General features: G+C 39.4%; 1 protein-coding gene across 1 annotated transcript in view; it reads left to right on the top strand.

Annotated features, from left to right (window-relative positions):
* LOC307009893 (uncharacterized protein) overlaps positions 1-10412 on the top strand; it is a 44275-nt gene extending 33863 nt beyond the window's left edge. Inside the window, exons 14-15 of the mRNA XM_079634083.1 lie at positions 10033-10168; positions 10303-10412. Coding sequence (XP_079490209.1) covers positions 10033-10060 — 28 coding nt within the window. The 3' untranslated portion in view covers positions 10061-10168; positions 10303-10412. The remainder of the gene's footprint in view (positions 1-10032; positions 10169-10302) is intronic.
* The last annotated feature ends 1787 nt before the right edge of the window (positions 10413-12199 follow it).

The raw sequence follows: 12199 nt of genomic DNA, 5'->3' as shown, positions 1-12199 counted from the left end.
CACTTCGCACAATCAGGCAGGAATTACAAATGCTCTCTGGTGCAGCAGTGTCATTTCACATCTCCCCCCTGTCTCAGCCCAGCAAACTGTATCACATAAAGGGTGCATTCACAGCCCAGCAGTTGAGTCTTGCTGAACATACACACCCGGTTAAGACCTTGAGAGAGAAATTCCACCACCTCAGAGGGCTTCCTTTGAGCCATTTAGAGTCAGTTCGCCCTGTCCTGCTCATCGGATCGGACTACCCCCACCTCATTACGGCAGTGGAGCCAATCCGCCTAGGCCCCCCAGGGGGACCAGCAGCCATCAAGACTCGGCTCGGCTGGACTTTGCAGGGCCCTGTACAACATCTGCAACATGAGGTCATTGAACAACAGTGTCTTTTCACCTCAATGGCACCTCCAGAGACTGATCTTCTCAAACAAGTGGAGAGACTTTGGCAGATAGATGTGGTTCCATGGCAAAGTGAAAATATAAGCACAAGGTCCAGACAAGACCAGGAAGCAGTGAAAATTCTGGAGAGCAAGACAGTGAGAGTAGAGGTGGATGGTGTTAAGCGCTATGCAACGCCACTTTTGCATGTAAAGAACATGCCAGACCTCAAGGTCCGAAAATGCTGTTCTCCCTCATCTGCGAGCCACAGAGAGAAGGCTGGCCAAAGACCCAAAGCAAGCAGCTGCCTACACTGCAGAGATTCAGAAACTAGAACAGTCAGGTTATGCAGTCAGGGTGGAACCAAGTGCTGAAACATGCTCAACTAACACCTGGTACATTCCCCATCACCTGGTCCAACACAACGGGAAGAACAGGGTTGTATTTAATTGCTCGTTTCAATATCAGGGTCAAAACCTTAACAAGCTCTTGCTCCCTGGACCTGTGTTAGGCCCATCTCTTCTCGCAGTGTTGCTCAGATTCAGAGAACATTCCATTGCTTTCAGCAGCGACATCAAAGGGATGTTCCACCAGATCAGATTGCTTCCAGAGGACAGGCCACTCCTGCGATTCCTCTGGAGGGATCTTAAGACAGAGGATCCACCCAGTGTTTATGAATAGCAGGTTATCCCCTTCGGCACGACATGCAGCCCTTGCTGTGCAATCTTTGCATTACAAAAACATGTCCTAGACCATAGTCAACCTGGGGAAGACGTTCGCCATTCCGTCCTGAAGTCTTTCTACGTTGACAATTGTCTGCAAAGCTTCTCCTCAGTGGAAGAAGCGAAGAGTCTTGTTGACAAACTCAGGAGCTTATTAGCAGAGGGGGGTTTTGACTTGAGGCAGTGGTCCAGCAACCAGCTCTCTGTCATAAGCCATTTACCTCCGGAGGCCAGATCAGATGGCACTGAACTTTGGATTTCACAAGGGCAGAGCAACTATTAATAATCTACACTGGGGCTTCTCTGGAATCAACAAACGGACACGCTTTCTTATAAGTATCGTCCCATAGCAACCACTGAGACTACCATGCGTACCATGTACAAAGTTGTGGCAAGTCAGTACGACCCCCTGGGCTATCTTATTCCCTATACCAGAGCCAAGCTCATAGTGCAGCACCTTTGGGATAAGAAAAGGGACTGGTACGACCCACATTTACCCGTAGATCTTCTACAGACCTGGAGAGAGTGGGTGGAGGAGCTGCCTGCTCTGCAACACATTGTCCTTCCAAGGTGTTACACCAGCCCAATCAGAGACACAGACATGAGTCAGAGAGAAGTACGTGTTTTCTGTGATGCCTCTGAGCGTGCTTATGGGTCAGTCGCCTACCTCCGCACAGAGGATGAACATGGGCAGGTAGAGGTGGCCTTCCTCACAGCCAGATCACGAGTGGCACCCAAAAAACAGCAATCAATCCCTCGTCTGGAACTCTGTGCTGCTCTGACTGGGGCACAGCTCGCTAAAGTAGTCAGAACAGAACTGAATCTTCCCATTAACCAATTCTTGGCTGCATTCAGACTCTTGCCGATTTAAAGTGTTTGTCGGAACCAGAGTCGCCGAGATCCAGGACATCACAGACCGGCACACATGGCGTTATGTACCATCAGCTCATAACCCAGCAGACAATATAAAACGAGGGAAAAGCTTAAATAAGATGGGACCAGACAGCTATTGGTACCAAGGGCCATCCTTTCTCAAAGATCCTTCAAATTTGTGGCCGGAAATCCCACATCCTGTGGCTGCAGATGCAGACGAGCTTCGTAAAACTGGTCCCTGTTTCCTTACCTGCTTCACAGCCAGCTTGTTATTCCCTGATATCAGCCTGTATAAAACTTTCGAAGAGCTAATTGAATCCAGAGCCTGTCATGGCAGGCAATAGTCCGACAGCTGATGACTACAGAACGGCTGAAATCAGTGTCCTACAGTAAGCTCAGGAGGAGTGCTTTACCTCTGAACTAGAGCAGTTAAAGGCAGGAAAATCCCTTTCCAGAAGCAGTCGGTTAAAGACACTTGCCCCTGAACTTGACCATGAGACTCAGCTGATCAGAGTAGGAGGTCACCTACATTGGAGCCCTTATCTAGATCCTGATAAAGTGCACCCCATTGTCCTAGACCCGAAACACCCAGTCTCTAAACTACATATACAGAGTTACGACACTAAACTCCACCATCCAGGCCCTGAAAGAGTCTTTGCCGAGCTTCGGCGTAAATATTGGATTCTTCGAGGCAGAGAGGCCATCACAGTGTCAGAGTGCTTGTGTGGACTGCCAGAAGTGGAGAAAAAACCCTGAGGTACCAAAAATGGCAGACCTCCCTCCAGCCAGATTACGTTTATTCAAACCCGCCTTCTACTCAACAGGAATGGATTGCTTCGGTCCATATACCGTTAAAGTAGGTCGCAGAAACGAGAAGAAATGGGGCATCCTGTTCAAATGTCTCACTACCAGGGCAGTCTACATTGACGTCCTTCACAGTCTCGACTCTGATTCATTTCTCATGGCTCTCAGACGATTCATCGCAAGACGAGGCAAGCCATTCGAGCTATTATCAGATCAAGGGACCAACTTCAAAGGAGGGGAGAGAGAACTGAAAGAAGCATATGCAGCTATCGTCCCAGAACTGCAAGAGCAGCTAGCAAGCCAGCAAATACAATTCCAATTCAATCCCCCTAATTCTCCACACTTTGGTGGCAGCTGGGAAAGAGAGATTCGTTCCCTTAAACAGGCCTTGATGACAACACTTGGCGCCCAGTCTGTCACCTTCGAAGTGCTGTACACCATGTTGGTGGAGATCGAAGGGATCTTAAATTCCAAGCCAATGGGCTACACTTCATCTAACATTTCCGATCTGGACCCCATCACACCAAACTCCCTTCTGATGGGGCGGCCAGATTCATCACTTCCTCCTGTGATATACCCGGAATCTGAACTGATCAGTCGATGCAGATGGCGGCATAGTCCAGTCCTTGCCGACCAATTCTGGAAGCATTTCATCAGGTTCTACCTACCCAACCTTCAGACCCGCCAGAAGTGGCAAGATGAGAAATCTGACCTCCAGGTTGGCACCATCGTCCTGATCGTCGACCCCCAATTGCCCAGAGCCCTCTGGCCGGTGGGCCAGGTGTCAAGGGTATTCCCTGGAGTAGACAGTAGAGTAAGAACAGCTCAAATTAAAGTAGGAGAGAGGTTGTACACACGCCCAGTCGCACGCCTCATCCAATTGCCTGCCATACCAGATTAAAGCCATTTGAATGGTATACACTGTAAAAATTGCGCTGTAAAATAACAGTAATCTACTGGCAGCTGTGGTTGCCAGCAAAGTACTGTTAATTTACAGCCATCTACCGTTATTATACAGCTCTCCTTTTTTACAGTATGTTACTGTAAAAATACAATGGAAGGTAACTCATATCATTTGGGAAACCGATTGCTTCAAACAGTTCAAGTTTAAAAACGAGTATTTATACTGCTAGTACTGTGAACTTACTTAGAGTCCACTGAAAATGAATATCTCTTAATGTAAAACTGCAAACATCTAATGTGTAATCGTGAATGAATTAAAAACATGACATTAACTAACATCTTGCAGTTCACATTTAGCGAGCAGTAGCACACATCTATGTGCTAAAGTATTTAGCAAAGAGATTGTCACTGCATCAACGATAAATATTCACTGCTTTTAAATAAAGCAACGGGCAGCATAACATCAGTGTTTCTCTGCTTATCTTTGACTGAAGCACAGGCTCTACTCTCCAGCACAATGGTGACCCACAAAACTCATTAATTAAACTAACAGATCTCTCCTGTATCATCTTGTGCAAAAACACATAAAACACTTCAGTTTAATATTTATTATCTTTATCAGTTATTGACTTCGCATAACTTTTTTCTATGAACTTTTACTAATATTTCAGTGAAATTAACTTCTTTTGTATAGTAAATCTGACTGTTAAATTTTACAGAATATTGCTGTTTTTCCTTGATTTTACGGTAATCTACTGGCAGCTGTGGTTGCCAGTAAAATGCTGTTTTTCTACAGTTTTATACCGTAAATTAATTTACAGTTGATTACCGTTAAATTACACTTCACTCTGTTTTTTTATTTTTATTTGACACATTAAACCCTTTAAACCCCACTGCAAAATCTTCAGTTTTAAATGAACACTAATATGTCCACACTACAGGGTGTTGGAGTAACACTGAAGCAGTGTTGAAGGTAATTATATAATTCAGTGATTAATTAACTGATGATTGAGCATTAGTGATGAACACCTGACAAGGACAGAGAAACAACAAGAAGATAAAAAAGCGAAACACAAGAACTACAACTTACTTCAGCCACAGAAGACATGAAATCTCTGAAGATCTCAGCAGAGAAGGATTAAACAACTCTAAAAAATAGCATTAGCTTCACTTATTATTAACCAGATTGACTTCATTCATTTTTTCATACGTCTACTGAAATTCCTATTGAGAATTAACAGAGGTTTATATGTTGTTTTGTTTCATTTGACATTACCATTATGGAGATCAGTGTTTGCTTTTGTTGGGGTCCTGACCCTTGACTTTAACATTTGTTTTTATTTGGCTGCTTTAACTGTGTATGTACAAGACACATTGTGGCAGAAGCAAAGCCAACAAAAAAGAGATCAGGTGTTGCTGGTTATGCGTTGAATATTATGTCATCACATAATGTTTGTGGCACTGATTTCAATCAGTTACTAATCACTTCTCAAAAATGTGTTTCTTATTAACACAGCTTAATTTAATATTACTACACTGTGAAACTAATGCAGAAGACCAAGCAGTGCTAAGCAATCGGATGTGAAAGATTTTTAAACTCATCATTCATTAAAAAATGTTGAACTATGGTTTTAGTTAGACACACACAGACATCAAGAATCAGCCAATGCATCTCAACAATGGTGACAATCAACAAAAAAGATAACATAAAATCTGAACATCACAGAATACGCTGCTAAAAGTCAACACAAATCAACACCAAAAATAAAAGCAAAAAGTACAAATTAAAGAAAATAACCAGACAATTCAGCTGCATAATTTATTCATGCTGCAATGCATGCTGGGAGTCATGGCTGATTTTTTTTTACTATGCTGGTACCCAACATGCATTGCAGCATAAAACTTATGATTATCACCATTGTTGAGATTCATACTCCGATTCTTGATGTCTGTGTGTGTCTGGCACATCCAGAAATTCAAAATGTTCTTAGTACAAACTTTTTAAAATCCTTCATATTTTCTAAATGACAAATTTCTGAAAAATCTCATTCTATAAAATTATAATAACACCAAAATAAAAAAATAGAATGCTTCAATAATAACATTATACAACAAATGAGATCAGTGAATTGGGCCATAACATGATGATTGAGACCATTATCAAACAGCCATAGTCATCTGATCTTGTATTCTTTCAGCTTTTGTGCTATAGCAAATGTATTTTTAAGTCACAGCTAACGCAGCCAAAAAAAATCTAACGTTCAATGGTCAAGAGCCCAACTAAATCAAACACTGATCACCATCATGGTAACATAAAATGAAAATAAAATGACATCTAAACCTCTGCCACTTTTCAATAAGTCCTTCTGTAGATGTAAATAAAGTCAGATTAGTAATAAATGAATCTGGTAATGCTTTTTGTGGATTTGCTTTTTGTGTTTAATCCTCCTCTGCTAAGATCTTTTGTTAAGATTTCATTTATTTATCTTGATTTCATCTTTTTTCTGTCCCTTTTGTTCCTCTTTCCTTCGGTGATTCTGATTGTTAACAGCAGGTGTTCCTCAGTGTCTCAATTAACTTCGAAAATTAACTGAATTAACTATGAAATTATTCACTCAGTCAAGTGGACTGTATTAGTGAACTAGGCAATAGTGAATGAGGGTATAGGGTGTGATTTGGAACACAGCCTCTGAGAGTCGACTTTGAGTGCTGTTAATTCACAGTATATTCCTGTAGGCTAGTTTCTCGAAAACGACAAATATCACACAGAATGCATTTTTTACGGTATATTACTGTTTTAATGAAAAACAGCATGTTACTGTAAAATTTGGCCGTTTTTTTACAGCATTTTTTTACAGTGTAGGTTATAGGCCTTTTGTTATTGTACATATTTCCTTACGGACATTTGGGGGTGGCTGTTAAAAAGGCCACTATTAGGCTTATATTTAAGTGTCTTAGTTTACTTTTGCTATATGCCAAAATGACGCATTCGTCACAGCATCCGTCCAGCGGGCCAATCAGCGCCGCGGAAAAGACGTGCAGGTCAGTGCTCCCGCCCACTGAACGGAGTCTGACTGATCGGGAAAGCTGACGGATGCAAGCTAAACTGTAGCGTTTATCTTTGCTAAAGTTGTGTGCGTGACTATAAAGTAAGTAGCAGCCTGTTTATACATTGTTCTCAACTTAGTTTATGAACGTTTGAATAGCCCCGCATGTGCAAAAGTTAATGTATGCGAGTGACGATACGATCGAGCTCATAAAGATGTTTGTGTGTATATTTACATACTAGTTTCCTCACGTATTTCATTGTTCTATTTAGAAGACATAATCTATGTGCCTTTTATTCATTATATGGTCTATTTAATATATCGCTCACTTCTAGAGCTAAAGCACTCTTTGGGCGCATGCGCACTAATGTGCTAGACAGAGCGGCTCCTTTTCTGTCATCAGCGCGCTCAGTATTAATCATTTCTAGCAGTGTACTTTTCCATATATATACTTTCCCGAATACCTGATCATCTCTGGTAAACGTCTCTCACCGGACGCTCTGTAGTGGGTCTGTTATCAACCGGCAAATTCGGCTTCTACTAGCCAACATTTTTACAATTCCTAAAAAATTGTTTTTGATAAAAAAAAAACTTGTTTTTGTGTTTAGGCACAAACAGACATCAATAATGAGTGTATGAATCTTAACAATGGTGACAAACAAAATATTTAATTAGGAAAAGAATGAATAAGACAATTCAGATCATAATTTATTCATACTGCAATGCATGATGGGAGTCATGAATGAGTTTTGATTGGTGGCACCCAGAATGCACTGCAACATGCTTTATTATTGTCACCATTGTTGAGATTCACAGGCTGATTATTGATGTGAGCGTGTCTAAATAAAATACTTTCTCAGAAACTTTTGAACAGAATTTTTAAGAAATATTTTCTTATGCTGAAGAATCACCAGGTTTCTGTAAACAACAAGGTAAACCTAACTCTCTAACTTTGGGGCTCTGTTGTAAATAGCTTTGGATAAAAAAAATGTAAACCAGTGAATCAGGTCAAATGATGATTACATTAAAATATAACCAACAACTCCTGATCACCCTTCTTTTTGTTTATCTGACAGTTATAACTCGGTTACAACAGCCAAATAAAATCTGAAGTTAATGGTTTAAGGGTCATGATCCCAACTAAAGCAAACACCGATCTCCATAATGGTAACTTAAAATTAGATGTTCTCCTTTGGTGATTCTGCTTGCTAACATCAGGTGTCTTCAATAATGGCCAATCATCACACAATTAATAACTTTATTATCTCATTAATTTTAACACTCTTCAGTGTTCAGGAGTTTTTGCTGTGTAGGATAGCATTCTCTAAAACATCCTCAAAATGTTCTTGCTTTGTTAACACGTCACATTACAAGAACGTTTTATAAAATGCATTCCATCATCTCAGGCCCTCAGGCCTCAATGATATCCTCAAAACATTTTGCAAACGTTGATTTGATAATATTACTCCTTTGTTATTATGGAACATTGTATAATCTTTTATCTCAACAACATTCCCAAAACATCCTTAAAATGTTACAGTTAAAAGTTGTCTTAGTTTACATTTAACCTTATAGAAACATTATTTGAAATGAGAAAACATCCTTAAAACATTCTTTAAACATTACATTGAAAAGTTTTCTTTAAAAAATTAACCAAACTTGTAGGGAACGTTTGCCAAAGTTCTCAGAACGTTCCCTGCTAGCTGGGAATGCAGTTCATGACCCCTTTAAATGAGAGGTGATTGATTCTGGGGTTTGTCACCCAGACAAGTAGTTTTGTAGTTTTCTGTGTAGTCCCACAGCTTTCCAGGTTGTGTTTAGTCTGTCCTTGTAGTTACCTCTGTTAATAAAACTACATATTTTGATCAAAGTTGTAGTGCTGCTGTGTAGCGAACTTGTAATAGGCAACAGCCTATTAAGAAAAATATATTACAATATGTTTTGTGAATACGGCCCCAGACATTCTGAATTCTAATTTTTAAATAGCCTACACTGTGGGATTAAAAAAATCTTAGACATACCTGCATTAAGAGTCAGCATATGAATCATATGACACGCCACATGCCGCAAAGCATGCTGGGAGTCACCACAGCATTAAACTCATGGCTCCCAGCATGCATTGCAGCAGTTACGTTTCCTACAGTGTGTTTAAAACTCAAACTTTAAAATATCTGATCTGTTTTTTTCCAGTAACATTAATAGAATGTTATTCAGAGTTACCTTGTCTTTAGTAATGTTCCCAAAATGTTATTTGCAATCCCACAACAGAAACGTTATTTGCATTCCCACAACAGAAACGTTATTTGCATTCCCACAACAGAAACGTTATTTGCATTCCCACAACAGAAACGTTATTTGCATTCCCACAACAGAAACCACTTTTCCGGAAATTTTCAGGACTCTCAATTGGGTCATGAACGTGACTTAACGTGATAAAAAGCAGTAAAATAGGTTTCAATGGAATCATAAAAAATTGGTAGTGCAATCAGTGAAGTTAACGATCAACAAAAGATAAATCGGCTATTTGTCACCATTTCCTCATGTAGTTATTTTTTATTTCTACAATTGGATTTATAAAGCTTGACTTTAAGGTTTTTATCTATAATGGTGTTGTGATGGAATTCAGCGCTTGCCGCAATATTGGCGCAATAATATTGTCACAAAACCATGCAGTTGTTAGCAGAAAAATACGTTTTGTTTTTTATAATCTTGCTTGTTTTGAAATTTCTAAACTCCCATTTCCGCATTGGTTATCTACAGTAAACAGAAGATAAGGAGTCTGTGTTTGTTATAAAAACCATGCACACATGTGCCTCCTTAAGAGAATCCCAGAGTCTCCTTTCACTCCTTCAACATGCTGGTGCAAAAGCTAAGCTGGATCATTTGTAAGTAATGATTTAAAATCCTCTGAACTGGCATGATTTGAACTCTTCAATTCAGTGTTTTACTTTGTTTCTATTTGACTTTGATTTTCAGTGCTGCTGTTTCTGTGTCAACATGGTAAGAATGGCAATTGACTAATGTTTAATTTATTTTTTAATATATAAAATTAACTTTATTAAACTACAATATTTTATTTCAAGTGATTTTACTATATAATCTCTACAGGAATAGAAGCACATGTGATCTGTGAAGGAAATGCTGGCGTCCTCAGCTGTGGTGAGTAACTCAGTATTTAAATTTTTTTTAAGTTATATTTTTGGTCTTTTGTGTCCCAATAGGATAGTATGAGAGAGGCAAGAAGCAGTGGAGGAGAAATCCAAACGTGTGTGTGCTTAAATCTTACAATTTGCTTTGTTTTTGTGTGTCAGGTTCGCCTCGAACAATAAGGGTTATTAAAGCCAACTATGGACGGACTAACCGCAGAACATGTGCTAATGGGGTACCATATTCTCAGATCTTAAACACGCGCTGCGGAATAACAGTCACCAATATAGTTTACGATCGGTAAGATTAACATATAACAGTAAAATGTGTTAATGATTTCATTTGATGTAGTTTACAAGATCAAGAAATATATTTCTTATATCTATGGAACATTAAAGCTATTCTTAAGTCCCTATTTTCTGTCTATGTTTCAGGTGCAATAGAAAACAGACGTGTGTTGTTCCTGCATCAAACTCACTTTTCGGTGATCCTTGTGTTGGAACTTATAAATACCTGGACGTGACTTATGCATGTCTGCGATGAAGTAAGCCAATTGTTTTGTAACAATTGTACAATTTTTGTGCCAACATTGTGCCAAATGTACACTTTTCATATAAAATTGATTGAATAGGAATTATTAGTAATGAATAGATGAATTGAAATAATGATTATAAATAGATGAATTGAAATAATGATTATAAACTTCTTTAGCTTTAGATAAGCTATGCTCACGATAATAAATAATAATCTTTGTTTCTGGTGTTTTTTTTCTTATAAGGTGCTTTGCGAAGACATCTTGTCAACTGCTTCAGACTCTGATCCATGTCAGTGTGTCAATAAGTATCTGAAAGTGACGTACAGCTGTATATAATTGTTTGCGCTGCTGTTTTTTATGTTTTGTGTGTAATAAATGAAAATGGTCCCTATTATAGATGTTAGATGCCACTTTATAATATTGTTTTTGATCTATTCATTCACTCCTGAGTGAGACAAATTCTCAGTGATTTTATCTCATTAAATCCATCACTATTATTTTTATAGACTATTGCATTATTGGAATATACAAAGGGGACAGCAATATTAATAAATGTATACATTTCTTTTTTCTTTTTTTACAACTATTAATGAACAGTCAATCAGACACTATTATATCTGCATACATGGATTAATATGTATATGTATTAATATAATGTTTATGATATTAATGGAAAACAATCATGTTATCTGATGAGAAAACAACTCAAATTATTGTATTTGAGAATCTTGTATTTGAGAACATCTGTATTGTAAAAATCATCAAAAATAAACAATGTGTAAATAATGTTGAAAAACTTAAGTACACTATAAAACAATTCTATCTGACTTCAGTTTTATTGACAGCCAGCCACACACATATACCACTCATATAAATCATGCAATTGGCAGCTTCCCATTACTAATGTCTCTAAAGTGTAGACTATTATGTGATAATTGAATTCAGCTTGCTTTCTGATTGGATATTGTTTCGTTTAACGTGATTATCTCCACTTTGTTTGTCCTCGGGGGTTCCCCCCACACATCAGGATTTCTGAAGGCCTCCTTCCTTTCCCTTTATCTCTGTACTGATAAAACGTTGTCAGGATAATTCACGTTATAATATAATTCACGTGGCTACGCGGAAGCTATAAATAATTATTTAATTATTAAGGTCACACAAGTTGTTTGTTAAGGGTTGATTTGTAAAGGACTACACGCCTGTGCACATATGTATTCAAACGCACTACACACTGAACACATGAAGCGCATGATGCAGGTCCACCAGGGTTTGCGTTTTCAAGACACCAGGCACTGTTTTGTGCGGATGAGCGGGCCGGAGCGCATTGAGGGTTTTCTGTTTGAACGGTGTTGTGTTAGCGGCCCCTAAGTTAATAACTGATGATCTTTGCAACGGAAGTGAATCAATAAAAATGTCTCAGTTACTAATGTAACGCTCGTTCCCTAAGACGTAACATCGACGTGACGACATAATTGGGATAACTTCAGGTATCCGGGCCGGGGTCTCAGGATCACGTGAGAATTATCCGGACCAGATTCTAGGCACGATTCGTCGACCAAAAATGCATGCAGGTCCCCTACCCTCTTGATGGAGGCCAATGCAACCATGAGTACAGGCTCTAGCGGAAGTGATGGTGTCAACTACTGCACCTAGAATCTCCGCTCCCATCCAGGGACCAGACATGGAGTTTCCAGAGGTCTGGACCCGGGTGCTATTGGGTGCCCCGTATCCGAGAGAGCAGGTCCTCTCTCAGGGGTCCTCTCTCTCAGCCCGCAAGGGGCTGTCGCGGGAAACAC

This window comes from Phoxinus phoxinus, assembly GCF_949152265.1.
Source record: "Phoxinus phoxinus genome assembly, chromosome: 1".
Taxonomy (NCBI): Eukaryota; Metazoa; Chordata; class Actinopteri; order Cypriniformes; family Leuciscidae; genus Phoxinus; species Phoxinus phoxinus.
The sequence above is the reverse complement of the archived record's forward strand: the minus strand, read 5'-3'. Positions and strand labels throughout refer to the sequence as shown.